This window comes from Camelus dromedarius, chromosome 4, assembly GCF_036321535.1.
Source record: "Camelus dromedarius isolate mCamDro1 chromosome 4, mCamDro1.pat, whole genome shotgun sequence".
NCBI classification, from domain to species: Eukaryota; Metazoa; Chordata; class Mammalia; order Artiodactyla; family Camelidae; genus Camelus; species Camelus dromedarius.
Window position 1 is genome coordinate 22,782,012 of NC_087439.1, and position 19,278 is coordinate 22,801,289.

Genomic DNA, 19,278 nt, shown 5'->3' on the forward strand with positions numbered 1-19,278 from the left:
TTATTTACTTGTCTGACTTATAACTTTTCTACTTCTGCTGCTGTATCTCTAGCGTTTAGAAAAAGTCTGGGCAGTCATTCAATACAAATTTTCAGAATAAATGAAAAGGACACGCAGAACTCTTGCATATAGTAATATACTTTAGAAACTTCCTGTGAAATGTTACAAAATAACTTGGTTTTCTTAACCTATGCATGGAATCCAGAGAAATACCATCTATTCAGAAAACTTCATAAACATTACTTGATCATTCAAGAAACAGACACTGAGCACTGTAAAGGTAGACAACAGCAAATATACATACTATGACTAACTAATATAAGGAAATACCTAACATTTTGAATGTATTCTCTAATGGTGCTCATCATTTCCGGTGGAAGCAGGGATATCAGGCTCCTTATGTTTCGTTCAGATAGAAGAGCTCCCCAGTGAAGACGATTTTGGGTCTTCCCTCGCAGGCTTAAAATGTCTGCTCTAAAATACATTCCAAGGCCTTCCACGAGTATTTGAATTTTTAATCCTAAGAAATTTCTTCAATCAAGCCATAGGATTCTTCCCTGCTTTCAGAAAAAACACTAAAAGTGTTTGACTTAAACCAACAAAACAAATGAAAATAAACAAAAATGAAAGTCTCAGTGAGATGACAAACTAATTAGTCCAACAGTTTCTTCCCTATGGAAAACTGACTTCTCCAGGACTGCTTGATATAAACCAACAAAAAAGAAGTCTCAGACATACTATTTCCACAACGAAGAGTACTCTCAGAGGCATCAGTAAAATTGTGAACTGTCTCTGCTTAACACAGCCTTGTCAGGTGACTATGTCTGAGCTTGGTTAGCCACTTGGCTTCTCCCTCAATCTCTTAAAAGCCATTCTGAATCACATAATATTTGTCCTTGCCATTCCTAAGTTGGAGTCTAGACTTGGTCTCTTTTCAACACTGCTAGTTCTGTTTGTTTTCCAGTTGACTGGGGCACTCTTGAAACCTGTTGACTCATGAATTTCTCAGGTTATGACAAGGTCTTAGATGGCTGTGTTATCAGATTAACAAAGATAGACTGACACTAATGTCAGTCCTTACTGTCTTCATTTGCCAACTGAAATGGCCTTCAGTGCCACTGACTCTCATTCAAAAATGAACCTCTACTGCCACACTTATAAGAAGTCCAGATGTAGACAATTTCTAAATGGGCTACTAGTCAGTAAGTGTCAGTATGTCATAAGCATTCTATGAAGAGAGGCTGGAATACGGAGGAGCACTGAGATTCCCTTAAGAAACTGAGATAGAAATGAATTAATGGTCAACACAGGCAATGCTTACTTGATACAAATAATCGACCTATTTGATTTTTGTAGTTTCTTTTTAAGTGAATCAGTTGCTTATTTTAATGCAAAACATACTGACCACTGATTTAAAGATTCAAACAAACAGAAAACCAATAAAGAAAAATTCCGGTGCTTCATAATCTGTTGCAGTTTGATATAATAATGGTGACTTTAAAAATTCAGATGACATACTGAAGGAAGGACACTTACAATGTTAGCTGTGATGTGCTTTACTGAAGTATTATTCATGTGTCTCCGCTAATTATGATTTCCCTCTTTAGACAAATAAAACGTAAGGCCTGATATGGGGGTGGGAGATTCTACTGAAACACTAGAACCCACAAAAATCTTTAAGGACAAAGGATATAAATTGTTTTCTTTTTTCTGCTTCATGATGAAAGCTGGCATTGGCCTAGAAAAGGGACTCTGCCTCTACCTGCACTGAATTGATCTCTAGTGGGCATTATCACCATGAGTTACTATATGCCAATTGAAGACCATCATTAGTTTGGGTAATGAAGATAAAAGACTGATCAGAATGCATGCAATGCTCTTATCAGATGCCACACTTAGAGTTAGGAAACAGTTTCCCCAAAGGATCAGTTAGAAAGGCATCAGATAGTTCCAGTCAAAGGAATATCTACATCAACACTTTATTAGAAGTAATAAATATTAACTTTCTGCATAGAAGACACTGAAACACAAGAAAACACTCAGTCAATATTCTAACTCAGAGACTCGAGACTTAGATTTAACAAACTTCTACAACAGGCTGCCAACCGATTCATCTTAGAGGAGGAAAATTATCCCCGTCCTCATCACGACTCCCCGTACGTCAACAGCAAAAAAAAGTATTTTTTACTTCCAAACAATTATAGAGATGCGTATAATTAGAAAGTGATTTTTCCTATCATCTATGTTATATTAATCAGTGCCACAATTTTGAAAACTGATTTGAAAACTGTGAATTTAAAAGAGAAACTTAGAAACATGAAAAATCTCATTTGCCTAAATTGATAAAAATAACTATTTAAATTCCAAGCCATTATAACCATATGCTTCCAAACATACCCTCTCATAGTCAAGAGTATACTAAAAATGTACTAATGATTTTGTAACATGATTTTGACATAGTTGATGCTAAATAAATGTTTTCAGAGTGAAACATTTTTAAGGTTTCATTTAAACTTTGTATTTTTTCTTTCAATTCTAAGAATATAAAATTCAGCCAGTTTCCTTTCAAGTAATTGGAATTATGGATTCAGATACTTATAAGTAAATATAAACCTAATAAATATTATGTATATAATAAATATGTATGCATACATACATATATAAATATATGTGCTATCTAGTTATACTGTGTTCAAATTTCCTTTAATTAATCCTGTAATTGTGAGCAATTATCTCCATTGAACCAAGTTCAGCAGATGCACCTCAATGCTTGTTGTGTCAAAGACAAAAAAAAAAAAAAAAAAAGAATCTGAGGTTCAATTGGACAAAAGGGCAAAATAGTAACTTCCAAATAAAGTCTATAAAATAAAGAGTCAAAGTAGGACTGAAGTGTGAGAAAAGGGAAAACTGTAATCCATATAGCCGAAAGAATTGATTTTCAACCAATACAAGCTTAAAATAATTGAAAGAAAAATTTTAACATTTTTATTTAATTTATCATATACAAATTGCATAGAGTCCTTGAAAATAAGAAAAACAGCAAGTTAGAAATGAGTAAGAAAACTGACAACTTGCAACAAAAATTACCCAATTCCTCATAGAAGTGAACTATAACTATATGAAACAAAATCAAGAGCAATTTGTGCAAAGACCAAATTTTTAAAAAAGCTTTCAAAAATATGCGAAGAACAAAAAGTTGAATATGAAATTTTAAGAGGAATTATTTAGTTTTAAAGAAGATAAAAAAGCATTACTCAAATCATACAATGAATTATAGATCAAAGTTAACCAAACTAAAGTAAAAATGTGGATAAAGTTAATCATATAAGTAAAAAAAGGATAATAGGGTTGAAATATTTTCATTTCTGAAAATATTTGGCCAAATTTGTTTCTCCATCTTTTTCAACCATTTTGTTAATGAAAAAATCTCTTCACTGAACTGAATGATATTTACACCAAGTACACATTGTGCCATATGTCAAAGGAAATTATTTTATCATATTTTATACAAGAGAAAATAAAATATGAATCAAATGTGGAAACATTAAAGTGCATTAAAAACAGTACTGGGCTAAGGAAGAAAATGTAATTACAGCAACTATACTATAATTTATCTTAGCACTACCTTTTATTGTCATAATGCATTTATGTTGCATTATTAATTGAATGAAAATGAATGTATTTTTTATTTTATTTTTTAGTATTTATAGATACAAGGCATTCGACTAGTATCTGATGGGGATTAGTAGGATAGTCTGCCTTCAAGAAAAATATAATCTAATAGAAAAATTAACATATATATATATATATATACACACAAAGCTCTATATTTTTTAAGTCAGGTTTGGTAATGAGTAGTAGATGTATAGTAATAAGAGTTCCAACGAATGGTTAGCTATATCTTGCTATGGTCTGAATGTTTGTGTCTCCCAAGTTCATATGTTGAAATGCTAACCCCCAAAGATGACGGTACTGGGGGGTCAGGTGGTTCTGTCAGTCATGAAGGTGGGACCCTTATTAATGGGATTAGTGCCTTATAAAAGAGCTCTCCCTGTGCCACATGAAGATACATTATGTCTGTGACTCAGAAGACCATGCTGGCACCCTGATGTCAGGCCTTCAGCCTCTAGAACAGTGAGAAATACATTTCTCTTAGTTGTAAATCATCCAGTCTGTGGAATTTTGTTACAGCAGCACAAACGGACAAAGTCGTATCTGTTTAGTAGAGTTAGAAGCTGCTGTATGGTGATGACATTTGATTTCAGCTTTGCCTTAATGGAAGAAAAGGAATTGAACATACAGAGGTTACAAAAAGAGAAGAAAATTGTAAAACAAACAAACAAACAAACAAACAAAACAGAAAAAGAATGTCAGGTGAAACAGAGCTTTGACACAAGCCCAGATGTGGGGGAGACTAAGATATGTTGGTAGGATACTGACCACAGTTTTTCAATTTCCTGAGTGTACACCATGCATGAGTGGTGGAGGACATTCACAATGGTAACAGTAGCTCGGCCCCTCTGAGCATATTTTAGGAGTCAGACACTGCAATACATGCTTCATAATTATTGGTTTACTGTACACTGACAACATCTCTATGAATCAGCTGCTAATATTATCCAGATTTTACAGATAAGAGAACTAAGTTATTTAGAGTTTAAGAAACTTGCATAAGATGACACAGCTACTAAGTTAAAAGGACTGGATTCAAACTTACAGAGCTTGTAGTAGGCTGAGGAAACACTGCACAGGTCACTGACTGTCAAGATGATAGACGTATTTTTAATTTTGGTTAAACAGTGGAAAGCCAGTATAAATTTTGGAAAAGGAGTACAATGAGCAGAAATATGCTTGAAGATTAACTGAGAAATAATACACAGGATGCTGTATGGGCAAGGAGAATATAGTGGGACAGAGAAGTTTCCCATTTAACTTTTTAAACTGTATTTGCTTTTACTTTTAAAATGGTGTAATCTAACTCACATTAGGTGGGAAGGTAGTATGTAAAGTCTTATTTATACATTGCTTTGGTGGTAGTATTCTGGAATGAGGCTAGAAAGGAGTTGGATAAAAGAAAAGGTATTTTTGTTCCTGTTTAGACTGATGCGGTACAGAAGGAAAGAATGGTCCTATGTGCCAACATTTCTCTTGGAAGCAAAGGCCTTTAGGAGAATGTAAGCCACAGAAAATCCTCAGAGGTTCAGGAACATACTAGATTTCACATGTGTAAGCAGAGTTGTGTATTCATATTTTCAATTATAAAGAAAGTAACCCAAGATTATTATTTAAAAAAAAAAACTTGTGGACACAGGTATTGGATATCTGGATTACAGAACAGCGAAATGTTATTTTAAGTTCTCAGAAAATAGGTAATAAGAACCTAAAATGGGTGGCGGTGTGTTCCCAAGTAGAGGTTGGTTGGCATTATAAAGTCAAAGTTCTAAATTGTAATGACTGTTTTATGTGGACAATAAGGAATGCGGAGTCAAGGAATATGTGGAAATCTGAGATTTGGGTGATAGGGAGAAAGGTGATGTTATAAAGAAACAGGATATAAAGTAGAATCAGTTTTAAGAGAAGATGATGAGTTTAGGGATGGCATATCAGTCCTGCATTGTGTTCTGTAATCTTGTCTTGCGCATAGTAAAACCTCAGGTAAAATACTGACCAACCTGAATTATAAACTGTAAAATGATTTAACCTTTTTATTTAGACATAATTAGTGAAATGCTGGTACCTTCATTTAGAGGATGTTTCCACTTGAAAGGTGATTGAAAAGCAATTAAATGCTGTTTTTTGGAAATAAGGATCATTTTAAAAAACACAATGAAAGCTAATAACATCACACCACACATATACACAATGTCTCATTTTGCAAATCAGCAGCTCTCACAATCTGCCTATTTCTTAAAGAGCTGACTCACCAGATCAAGGAAACATTTCCCCTATTACCTGGAAGGCCTTACTTGGCACATGGTAAGTGTTCATCAAACGGATGACACTTGGAGACTTGTTTGAATACGGATTCTCCAACGATTTTAAAGATATTTTACTGATTTTTTAAATTTAAGAGTGACAGTATACTTCAGAAAGTAAAATGACACAAATAATGCATTGTGATTTTTAATCAGGAAAATGAAATAAATTATACTGAATTTAATTAAACCTATAATTTGATTTAATTGAAGGGTTATTTTGGTAAATCTCAAATTCTCAGAGTACAAGTCACTCAAATTTTAGGTAACTGAATCAATATTAACATCAGCAGATAGTATGGGGGTGGTCAATCTATCTACATTAGTCACAGAGAGGTGGCCAATGGCTACTTTTGAGTCTCTTAGTCATCTTTCTAATTGTGGCAAACAGAAGCTTATTTAGCAACAGAAACACATTTTTCCCAATTCAGACATGTCCTTCTAAGTTATAATCTGGTAATGATTGAGTTTGTATGTAATAGATACTGCCTCACTTTAAAATTGCTTGTAAAATATTTCCAGTTTGAAAGCATGGGTCCTTTAAAAAGCCACTTTTAATTTGTCTCCTAAAAAGAAAATACTATCTCAGTATTTGCATATTTATTTATAGATTTAATAAATATTTATTGAGCATGACTAGCTTTTGCCAGGCACTCCTCTAGATGCTAGAGATACAGCAGTCAACAAAACTAACAGAGTTTCTGTTTTCGTAGAGCTTACCTTTTAGTGGAGGAAACAGTCAATAAGCAAGTAAAGAAAAACTATTTAATATTGTTTGGCAGTGTTAAATCCACGAAGAAAGATAAAGCATTGGTGGAAATGTAGGTACAGGCTGGTCCTTAGAGAGAGTAGCCCAATTTAGGATACATTTAAAAGTTTAAAACAAAGAGTTTGAGAGAAAGAATGGAGGGAAGGGAGACTCCAATGTTTTGACTTGGACGACTAGGTGAATGGGGTCACGTTTACCAACATGGCCATCACTGGCGAAAGCACCATTAGGAGAGAGAAACAAGTTTGGGACACATAGAGTTTGATATTTCTATTAAATTTCCAAATGGAGATATTAAGTTGGACCTCAATTTTCAAGTGAATCTGGTGTTCAACAAAAATGTCAGAGCTGGTGATAAGAACTTATAAGCCTCAGTCTCTAGATGTTTAATAAAACCATGGAAAAGGATGTGTTTTTAAAGACATGGTACAGGATGAGAGCACTTAGGAAATTAATAAAGCAAGAGAAGATGACCAAAGGATTGAACACTGAGTCATGCCAAAAATACTGGCAAATGAGGGATCATGCAGCAAAATCAATGGATACCTGGTAGGGTAAGAGGAAAACTCCAAGAACGTGCTGCTTTAAAAGGTAAAATATTCCAGGAGGAGACAGATTCGTTGTGTGCCAAGGACTGATCATCCAGTAATTAGGCAACTGGAGGTCACTGGTAACCCTGACAAGAGACGTGTAATTTTAAGAATGTTAAGACCCACTGAAGTGGGTTCAAGAGGGAGAAGGAGGAATTACAGAAAGAGACAACAAACTCTAACCTTTTTATAAAGAGAAAAGAAAAGGGGAGTGGTGGACGGAGAGGAATATGGTTTTAAAGAAGGGTGTTTTGTAGCCTATTTATGACATCCTTGTATCCTGATGGGCATGCTCCAGGAGAAAAGGAAATATTGATGATACACGTAAGAAAGAAGACAACCGTATGAGTCAAATTCTTGAGCAGGTGAGAGAAAGTGGGGCTGATGCACAACTGCAGGGACTGGACTTCGGAACAAAGTTTGCTCTTCGATTCAAATAAGAGGAAGACGGAGGGATAAGTTCTAGAGTCAGACAGATTGGTAGATTTAGTAGAGTTCAGGGTGAGAAAGTTCTCTTTTCATTGCTACTGTTTTGTCCAGGAAATAGGAAACGAGACCATCATCTTAGAATAAGGAGGAAGGAGGGAGACATACAAAAATTCATCATCTAGACGTAGAAAAAAAGGACACTTAACCTGTTTCACTGTTTTCTGACAGGGCTGCCCAACGACGTACACACACAACCTACATTTAAGGTCGCAATTTTCTACTTTGCTATTACAAAGACAGATTAGTTCTAAGTAGTCAGTGGTGATTATATAGCGACTACTAGCTACTTTACTAGGCATATTTCTTGTAATTTGAGGATACATTGTTTTAAACCTCTAAAGTCTATTAAGACATAATTTATCTAATAATTTGGCAAGTATTATCTTTCACAGAAAGCAAAGATGAAGGCTGTGTGAGTCCTAATGCTAAGAAGAAATGCCTGCATAAATTTAAAAATGCATTCAATACAATAGATTTTCTCTTCTCAGGACTAAAATGGCTCTAAGTAGCTTTACTAGGGAGAATATGCAGAATATTAGTCATCAAAGTCAAGGGCAAGTGTGAGCTCTGGGGGAGGAGTGCTCAAGAGACTTTCTCTTAACTGCTGGGATTACTTTGTTGACTGTGATTGATACAGGGGATGCCTTGCAGGCTCTCTGGGGAAAAAAAAAACATTCTTATTAGAAAAAAATACATTTTTTTCCTCAGGTTTTAAGCTTTGGTTTTCTGAGGATTTCAATAGCTTTATACTTCTAGTTTTCCCAAGCAGAGTAACAGAAAAGTTATATATGTATGTTCAGCCACGCCTAATCTGAAAATTAAACCACTTGTAATTTCTATGAATTTAAATGTGCCTCATTTATTTTTAGTGTTCATTATACTTGTCCAACTGTAAGACAAAAAAAGGGAGTTAATTGTAGAGCGTGATATGATCCATCACATATTCTGTATTGAAGATTTAAGTAACAGTTCAATAGCTATTCTATAAAAAATTAAATAAAATGATAGAAATTTGTACTTATATGTTGTGGCTTTTGTGAAAACAAAGATTACTGACTGTCAAATCTGGAGCCCATAAATGTGGCCATGTAACTCTTCATACCCAAAGACATCCGCAGCTAGACTGCAGCTAAGATGTTAAGCGGCAAGCAAAATGGAAGACACGCGGTTTTTCTCTGACTACGGGTAAATCAAAGTTGTCATGACACATAAAGCACGTGACAGATAAGACTGTTATCGACCTTGCAACTTTGCGGCTAGAAAAAAAGATTTAAGATGTCAAGAAAGGTGCTAGCCTGTGAAAATGATGCCCTCTAGAAAAAAAAATTTTTAAAAACAAAACACCAAGAAAGACTACCCATGAAGAGTTTGACACCTCAGTACCAGCGAACTCACTAACAGCGTGTGGGTAGAAGAAAAAGTGTGATGTTTAATTTGGGTAATGGCAATTCCATCAGAAATCCCTGCCCTGTCCTGTCATGGATTGTGATTTCCAACTGAGTAAAGGATCAAAGATGATGCAGGGTGGAAATACTCTAAATAAATAGAGAAATATGTTCAATGGCCAGGTTTTCAAAGGGAGTCTACAAAGCTCCAGTATTTCTGTACAATAGAGGCGTGGGTAATACTGTCTGATTGCAGCTGGTGTGGCTTATTCTTCAGCTACGGTTACAGAGCAAACACACTGGGACCCCACGTTTGTCTGAGAAGGCCATAGTGGGGAGCACACATTTATGAGATTATGCAGAGCTCCCCAACCACTTTATGATGTCAATACTACAGTAAAGGCAGCTTGAGCCCTAAATAACAGGATGAAACTGGCACAAAAAAAACTTACGAACCTCTTCCAGGGTTGTGACTTTCCTTTTATTGATATATCAATAAATCAATATCAATATTGATTTACTATCAATATCCCAGTACCCTTATTCTGATTCTTGAACGTTTAGGAAATGGCTTAAATCATCCAACAAACATTCACCAAGCACACGCTCTGTTCCAGGCACTGGCTGCTTCCGTCACTTACCACTCACCATCGTGCAGACACTCTCCTCCAGGCATACATGACCGAGCAAAAACAACAAATCTGGATTTCTACCCTGGTGCTGGTCTACTAGGCTCGCTCCGAGCTCAGAGCTTCTCACACACCAGCATGTCATCAAGTGTCATTCATTGTTATGCCTCAATGAAAGGACAAATTGTGCAGGAACTAGACCTCTGGACTACCTAAAAACAGGAAAAACTCTGAAGAGTGAGTCTTCATGTTGTCAAGGCATAATCACACGGCATTCTGCGGAAGGCTATTCTTAGCCAGATGGTAGGCTGAAACAGATCCAATCCACCAGTTCCTTAAGTTATCAAGGTTACTAAGACTTCCTATGTTACCCTTCCTAAACACTTAAATTTTAATACATAGTGCTTCTGTTTTTTAAAAAGGCATCTATATTATAATAACTGAATTCCAAGGATTACAAGTGGCTGATGAGACTAAGATATTCTGAGCAAGGACTCCTCCCTTTCCACACAGGAACCTGCCTATTCTACCCCAAGTAGAACCAGCCCCGACAGAAAACCACGGATGATTCCTCCAGTTTACGAAAGAAAAATTTAAACTACATATTAGCAGACGATAATACAGTTTAGAAGTAGGACCCATAGGAAGTTATATTTTGTTTTATTTGTCTTTCTTAAAAAAAAAAAAAAAAAGAATTGTAGCAAAGAAAACTGCAAGTGGTTTGAAAACTCCCTGACACTGTTTAGAGGTGTGCTTCCAAGGGCCAGACAGGGGTTATAATCTGTATTTCTTACAACTCTGAGAATTCCATTGCTTGAACAGTCTCCCGTCACCCTCACCCAAATCTGTGAATAGCAAAGCATAAACTGTAACAATCGCACACTGATTCAGTGGGAGGCTTTCTTCTCTCACTACTCTGGTTGCTGTCTGGCAAAGAGGTCCACTCTCCCTCACCTGGGGCCATTCAGGGCAGTGCTTCTCCACTGACGAGCACAGAACTATGTAGTGCTCTTGATTTTGCTGTTGTTCGGTGCCATCAGTAGAGCCCGACAGCTTCCGTAGAATTGTACACTGCGGTAAACGCCTGCCTTCAACGAGGGGTAGAGTCCAATGAGCCTGGACTTATCAGTTCATTTAAAATGGCCAACAGTTCGTAAGTTAAACACCCCTAGGTTCTGCATGAGCCCACTCTCAGCCCTGGGTGCCCATAGTTAACACACACTTCTGAACAAAATCAGTCAAGATCAGTGAAAAGAAAGTTAGTTTAATTAAAAAACAACAAAAAACCTTTTCATCTTCGCATGTGATAAGACATTATTAGAACCCTAGTCCCCAAGAAAAGTACATATATACAGGATGTTTTGCAGGATATTTGTAGATGTTTTGACAGCTACTTTCAATCATCTTTTTTCATACAAGTCCTAACATTTAATTTAAAAATTACTAGTTTTTAATGTGTGTCCCATTCCAGAGTAATGAACACTTCATCATGACATCATGTTCTAGTATGCCTCCTCCTACAGTTATATCAAGTATGCATATTTAAAGTTATTTTTGTAACATACATTGTAGACTTTCTTCTGTTTGGAAATTAGTTTGGTATCACGTAGATAATTGGAATTGATTACCTTTGAAGTTTCTCCCAACTCTGAAACAACTGGATTCTATATTTCAGTAGTCAGGTTAATCTTACTAAATGTAGAAAAGGAAAGAATGTGTACTGCATAAATTATCAAGAATATAAAGGCCTCCCACCAAACATTAATCTCTTCCTCAATCTGCCACGGGGACTAAAGTCCCCTGCCCCTGTTAGCGTTATTTCTTAAAGTTGCTCTTAAGGCTTATGAATTTTACTTGGATTCAGGCATTAAATCACAAAGGAAGGACAATCAATTAACTCAAATTAATTTACCTAATTACTATCAATTGTCATACCGAAAATAAGATCCCCACAGGCAAGCTTTGGGGTGATTAGTTGGGGTGCAACCATGATACTATTTTGTGCTGAAGCAGCTCATCGCCTTTCTCAGCAGCTTCCAGCCCACTGACTTTGCTATATCCCTGCCTTCATATAAAAGGCTGCTTCTCCTAGGAACTTCTATTTTCCCATCTATCATCTAGTAGGGGCTTTGCAGAACTTCCCTTGTGTGTTCAGTTCTAGCTGCCCATTATGTCCTTTGGGCTTGCTATCTTCAAATTGTTCTTTTGTCTAAAGCCTCGCGTTCTATTACATACATCTACTGTTTTGAGTTAGCCCATTCTAACCTTCCACAGTTTCACACAATCCCAGCTTCTGGGATCCCTGGATCTCTGGCTTGACCTGGAGGGAAAGTCAGATTCCAGTGTCTAGTGATGTAGAATTTCAGAGGAAGGGAACGGGCTAATCTAAGCAGCCAGGTAATGACAAAGAGGAAAGTCAAAGCCTTAAAACAAATACGGTTTAGTTTTAGCATTTCCCTGGCATCCTTCAACGAGAGCAATACTACAGTACATAGAACTGTTGTAAAAAAATTTTAAACCTGATGAAGTTTTACATATAACAGAGGCAAAAAATATACTCTGGTACATCTGTTATAAAGATGAGAAAACTGAAGCAAAACTGATAGTTTTCCTTTTGACTTGTACAAATGCACTGGTTCAAATATCCCTGTGACCTTGACAACTAGTCAATACACACTATAGACTTGTACCCATTTGCTATAATACTAGCAACTCATTTTCCTAAAACTACAAACCACAGAAACACTGTCACGGAAACTATGTATTGTTCAAACCATGTAGGCCAATATTTTTATCAAGCCAACCACCCTGAGGTGAAGGCATTTATATATTCCGTTATCAGTGCTACAGCCATCAGATCTCCTTATGTAACATTTCATTACCATGTACCACCCCTCTTAGGTTATATTCTTTTTTTGTCACATACCCCTCCATGAATGAAGAGCGGAAGTGCTTCTTCGTAGAGAGTTTATTACATTACACTCTCCCTGTGTATTCACAGCAATATTGTCTGGATCAATAGAAACAGCAAAGAATAAGCTTTCTACTTGTTTAGTCTGTCAGTGTTTTAAATCAGAACTCTCAGTGGTGGCTTAAAGAGGAACATATAACTTGACCTAATTTTTCTGAAGGATTGCCCCGAAAAATAAATAGGGCTTGGTAGACCAAGTCTGTAATTCAAAGAAATAAACTAAGAAGTAAAAGAGTTTCTCTCTTTGTATTATTGTATACAAATATGTTCTGTAAATAATTAAACACACGATCCAGAGAAATAGTTGAAATTATAACATGAAGTTATGTTGTAAAGCAAAACAGAAGTTGTAGGTGGCAAAGCAAATCCAATGCTTTTCTGAGTTTGGCTTCAGGAAAGAGAACCCCATCCAATTTTCTAATTGTTAATAAAAGGGAGTAGGGGGGCATTCATTAATTGATCAAAACATCATAATTTGAAAATGCATGACATGAAACCAGATTTGGGGGAAATTAGTCTATGCCAGATAAATACCATATATAATATCTCCCTATATTATTCCTAAGCTAATTCTGCTCACAAAAAGAATTAGTGTTATCCCATCGTTACTAGCACATCTCAAGGCTATTTCATTAGCAAGTCAACAGTACTTCCCCAGGATTTCCTTAGACTGAACACTATGTAAAAACTACAGGCTTTATTTGCAGGTAAGTGGGTTAAAAGGAAGGCAGTTTTGAAGCATGAAATTCAAACACTTAAGAGTGGAACTCTCATTTTAGTAATTTAATTAGAAAGAAAAATTAATTCCTTCTTTTTCATTCCTTCCATAAATATTCATGAGTACCTATATGTCCCAGGCAATGATCAGAACTGAGTAAATTACAGTAAACAAAACTGACAAGTTCTATACTGTCTTAATTCTTGTATTATTCTAGGCAAATTAGATGATAAACAAACACATACATGAGTTCATTACAAATGGTAGTGCTGTAAAGAAAATAAAACTGAAAAATCATACAGCGATACAGTAGGCATAAATAAGTACAATTGGGAAATAAGATAGTGATGGAGAGGGTTCACACCACTGAACAGAATGACCAGAGGAGGTCATTCTGAATGTTGACATTTTAGTCGAGACTTGAATGATAGGAATGTGAATATCCTAAGGAAAAGCATTACAGGCAGATGAAACAGCAAGTAGAAAGACCTCAAGGCAAGAGCAAAGTGGTTGAAGGACAAGGAAACCAGTGCAGCTGGTGTGTGATTAAAAAAAGACAAGTAGCCGATGAGATGGAAAGGTATGTGGTACCAGACCATTAGCCCTCAGAGGTGCTGTGAGAAGTCTGGGTTGTATTCTCAAGGTGAGTGAAAGTCACTGGGAGATTTTAAGCAAAATAATGACATGGTCAGGCTGATATTTTAGCAGAGAACTTCAACGATTATGTGGAATACGGATTTGGGAGAGAAAGCAGAAGTTCACAGAAACCAGTTAGGAACATCTTACATAGTCCAGGAGAGAGATGGACAATTCAAACCAGTTAATCAGTTTCTCCTGAACAGGTGTTTGTTCATTAGAAACTCCCTGTAACGGAAGGGGTTTTATATACTGTGCAGTGACAACTAAAAGCAGCGCTCTGGATCTCTAAGTGTGGATTAGTGAATCAAAATGGAGGAAGAACCTATTTCTTCAAAGCCTGTATTGCCCTACTACATTTCTAATGAAAAGAAATTGCAAAAGAAATAAATTCTGGAAGGACAAACAGCGAGACAACTCACCATTTTTGGCTTTGCAAGACCTGTTGTCCGGCTGCACCAGGTAGCCCTCCACACAGCTGCAGGCGTAGGATCCACGTGTGTTTGTGCAGGTCTGGCTGCAGGTTCCATAAATAGCACATTCATCTTGATCTAAAAGGAAAATTGGCATCATTCCTAAGCAGATTTATTGTTGGGCATTATTTTTTCTCCCTGAAGAAAACATTTTTTTCCCAAACTTTGGAAATAGATTATTTTTTTTTAAAAAAATGAGTGAAAGAGCCAATTCCAGTATGTCTTTTTGAAATCACACTAATGGAACATAAAATTCATTGTTGTTTAACAGTTACAGAGATGCAAGATCAAATTTAACATCAAATCTTTTACTTTGAAAGAGAATGTGTTGACATTTTTAATAGCAGGCTAAAAGTCCTTGGATATTTGTGCAAAGGTATAAAATGTCCTCCAATGAATGTTTGCTGAATAGTTCCAGTGTTTATGACACTTTTTCACTATTTTAACAAAGAATTAATCTGGCAACATGATTTTCAAGAAGAAATTAAATACGAGTTTTGAACTAAGCTACACAAACCACTCTCTCTAAATCACAAGGAGGAAACTATTAGGTACTTGTTGAAAAGATAAAATTTATCTTAATTTTTATTTTATATCTATGGTTGTCCTTCTATTCCTTCCTTCCTCTCCCAATATTTCCTTCCTCCAGCATTTTGCTCAAATCTCTGTAAACAGCAGGTACTTAATGATTCTTAACCAACCAGGAAAATTAAAAAAAAAAATCTGTCAGCTAATAATTTAGACAAATGTCTACTCAGTCCGTCGTGTTTACCAAGCACTATACTAATCCCTGAAGAAACCAAAATTGATAAAACATGGTTTCAATTTCTATGTGAAACAAGTCTAGTGAAATAGAATTTCATTTCTATGCATTTCCTTTTAACAGAGGCATAGTCTAGTTTTGATAGAAACATAGACAAGTAAATGAACCTGCTGGATGAAGGGAGAAGGTCAAGTGAAGGCTGCATATTGAGCTCAGCTTAAAGGACAATTTAGACTTCTTCAGACTAAATAAAAAGGGATCCAATAGAAAGAAGCATTCCAGCTAAACACAACAGCATGTGAAAAGCCATCAGGATGATACGGTAGGGATTTCAGAAGCGTCAGGAGGCAAGTGGAGTAAGGGTGTGTAGAGGAAGTGGTAACAGATGATAATGGGAAAACAGCTTTGGCACTGGATAATGAAGTTATTTGTATGCTAAACTAAAGTGCTGTATGTGATATGTGGGCATTGGGAAAGCATTAATTAGATGAGCTTTATGATCAACTTTGTATTTAAAATTAAAGCCTTATGAAAAATGGATTGGTAAAGGTAGAGAACAGATTCTGGAAAATTACTTATGTGCTAATTTCATATAAGAAATTATATTCTGAAATCAAACTTTTGAACTAAGACAGTGGCATTGGAATGGAGAAGAGGGAATGGACTCAAATGTTTAAGAAATAGAATAGACAACATATGAAAACTGGATATGATGGAAGTGAATGGTAGTCCAATTTTATAAGAAGTATGGACTTGAATGGAGATACTAGGGGAGGAGATAATGAGTTTGATTTGGACGTTAAATTTAAGGTGTCTGTAGAGCATCCTTGAGTAAGCTTCTAATACGCAGTTAGATGGGACCAGTAATACAGGCTGAGATCTGTCTTGGAGTATTTAGGATAGCACATGGGTAACAGTTTAAATAGTAGCATATGGATAACAGATTTAAAAAAAAAAATAGTAGGGGCTTAGATCCCACAGAGAGAAAGGGAAAGCAAGAAAAGCTTAGCTAGAGCAAAATACTGCAGGATACCAGCGTGTAAACGGCAGGCAAGAAAGAGGAATCCAGGAGCCTCCTTTGAAGGACACTTCATGAGAAGCCTAAAGAAAGGAGTTAAGAAAGAGGAGCTTTTCAAGGATATCAGAGTGTTATATGCAATGAAGAAATCCAGTGAGATAAAGATTGAAATTACCATTTGGATTTGGCAGGTAGGACACCTGTAGGGACCCTGGTGCAGTGAAGGGGAAAGGGAATACTGCTGCAAATACAAGACAGATCTTCACTGGAACATGCTTTTGTTTCATGGAGTCTCTAAATGGGATAGGATAAACTTTGGCCTATTCACAGAGTTTGGTCATTGGAGCTTGGGGATACTGAATTCGAAGAAAATATGGGACACCTGGAACAATTTTTGAGGGAGAAGTTGAGGGAAAATGACAGAAAAAAAGGAGAAGCTAACAAGACGGCCCACGGCTATGATGTTAAGTGGATTAAACTGCTTGGGTATAATAAGAATATTATTCAGTCTTTGTCCTCAGTTTCTGGCATGAGGTTCCTAACCTTGTAATTTTCTGAGCTAAAGGAACACCTTTTGTTATTTATAATGAGCCCCTGTGAAATATACTAGAGTCTATGCTAATGAGGTGACTCAGGGTGGGGCCACTAGATAATCTCAGAATGGGGCTGGTCACCAAAAAGACCAAACACATGGTTAGAGAGTAGGAAGTCTCAGTCCCACCTTCTGACCCCCCCAGCTAAGAAAGGCGTTTACTAAGGAAAAGCAAAGAGATTGCTAAGTAGTCACCCATGCCTTTGTATGGCATTAATTTGCATTTTTCTCAAATTTCTTTAGCTTTATGTAATAGCCTGCACTCAAGGATGGCTTGTTTGAATTAAGTAGCCTCGGGGATAGAAAGAATAGTATTTGGAGAGAAGTCTACAGTGATAATGTGAAATAAAATCTGAGCAAGTAAGACCAGCCCTTAGTGGCAGAAATGATGATTCTCATCTATTTTCACCAATTTTTTCAACTTTAATATTGCTTGCTATTTAGTTTTTCTGATATGATTATGCTATCCAGGAAAACAATACAATTAATTATTTCTTTTCTGTTTTCTTAGTCAGAATGCACTGCTGTGAAATTGATTTAACTCCACAAAACTGGTCACAAAGAAAATAGGCATGTTGTCACTTGTCATGCTGCCTTCTTTCTCCCTTTAAGGACAGAGAATATCCTGGAAATACCTTTGGGAAGGCATAAGTGATGTTCAGACCTGGCCATCTAGGAGTGCAGAGAAAGTAGAAAAAGAAAAAAGCTCCTCATCTACCGGGGAACTTCGATAATGACCACTGTGTAACTCCTTACTAATGTTCAACAGAAGAAAGTGACTGTGATGATTTTTTTGGATTTAAATGAGAGACTCAGGAGAAAGAGACCCATGCATAAGGAGCTGAAAACCCTGACTCCTAGAGGAGTGAGGCACAGCAAAAGAGTGAGAAGGACACAGGGTAAGCATATTGGCTGACTTTGTGTGAAGGGAAGGTGGTGTTTAGAACTTGAAACTGTATGCGTGTCCAGAGGTACTGGTTATATCCAGCTGACTTTTGTCATTATAAGCAGTCTGGTGTTACCAGATCTTCTGATTTTTTTCAGAAAGTCTGAATTTTTTGTGTGCAATCTTCTGATTTTTAAATGTTGGCCTAAAAATGATGTCAGTCAAATATACCCTTATGGTCAGATGATGCAGCCTCTGGGTCTGATAAACATCTGAAAAACATACATTTTTTTTTTATAACACTCATATTATACAGAAAATGAAAAAAAGAACAAACTAAAACTTTAAGCCCCAATGTACATTATAAAGCAATGAGCCTCCTCAGGATAAGAATAAGTGGGCTCCAGAGATCTGTGTTTTACTCCCAAGTCTATTCTGAAAAAAAGATGTGCAAACTTAAGTCATTTAACCTTGCAGTCTCACTGTTCTCACTTTTGTCATTAGAATTTTGAAAAATATTCTCTCTGAGGATTTTTTCAACTTGGAGATTCTGTTTTAAGGTAAAAGTGATAATAATAAAGCAAAGCTTTAAAGTAATCAGCAAAGCACTCATTTCTTCAGAAAATATTCTGTTTGTTAGTGCTGGTAATGCACATGTTCCTCAACTTTAACATAGATTCTATATTTGATGTATCCTATATATAGATTCTAAATATCATATAAAATAATGTATTATTTATATTGTGACTGTATCAGATTTATACAATCTGCTATACCCACAATATATATACACACAAATACATATATATATTTGCAGTCAAGAGAATGGAGAAGTGACCTAAAATAGTTCAGTGTGGCAGAGTAGTATCATTTCAGAGAGTAAACATCTGCTGCAGAGTATTCACAAAAGCAAAAATTAAGACATTAAAAATAAATGAATATTTTATGTTTATCATTATTGCTATTACTCAAATACCAATTACCAGAATTATCAATGCAAAAGTTGTAAAGAACATTACATGATTAGTATTAAGCTAACTTCGTTAATAACAAATGTCTATTACACTGCAGCTATGTAACAGGCATAAAACATTTAAGTTAAAACAATCAAATCCAAAGTTCTAACCAAGCGATTAACCAAAACATGTTCCATTGTTGATGTGCCCCATGTTTGACATCATTGCAATATGAATTGAAAATTGACTTGTATAAATGCTTATCTGTAATGTTTGTGTATGTGGTTTTGGTTGGAGTGACAACTTTTAAATCTCAAGAAACAAACAAAAAAGTTAACATGAACATCTTAATTGGGAACACATGGTAGGTGCTTGAATATATTTTATTAACTTTCTTGTAACTAAGCCTCTGTTAAAAAAAAAAATAG

General features: G+C 35.9%; 1 protein-coding gene across 4 annotated transcripts in view; it reads right to left on the bottom strand.

The window, feature by feature from the left end:
• LRP1B (LDL receptor related protein 1B) overlaps positions 1–19,278 on the bottom strand; it is a 1,592,931-nt gene that overhangs the window by 846,374 nt on the left and 727,279 nt on the right. For all 4 annotated transcript variants that reach the window (XM_064484732.1, XM_031451350.2, XM_064484731.1 and 1 more), the window contains exon 5: positions 14,585–14,713. In XM_064484732.1, the coding sequence (XP_064340802.1) occupies positions 14,585–14,713 (129 nt within the window). The remainder of the gene's footprint in view (positions 1–14,584; positions 14,714–19,278) is intronic.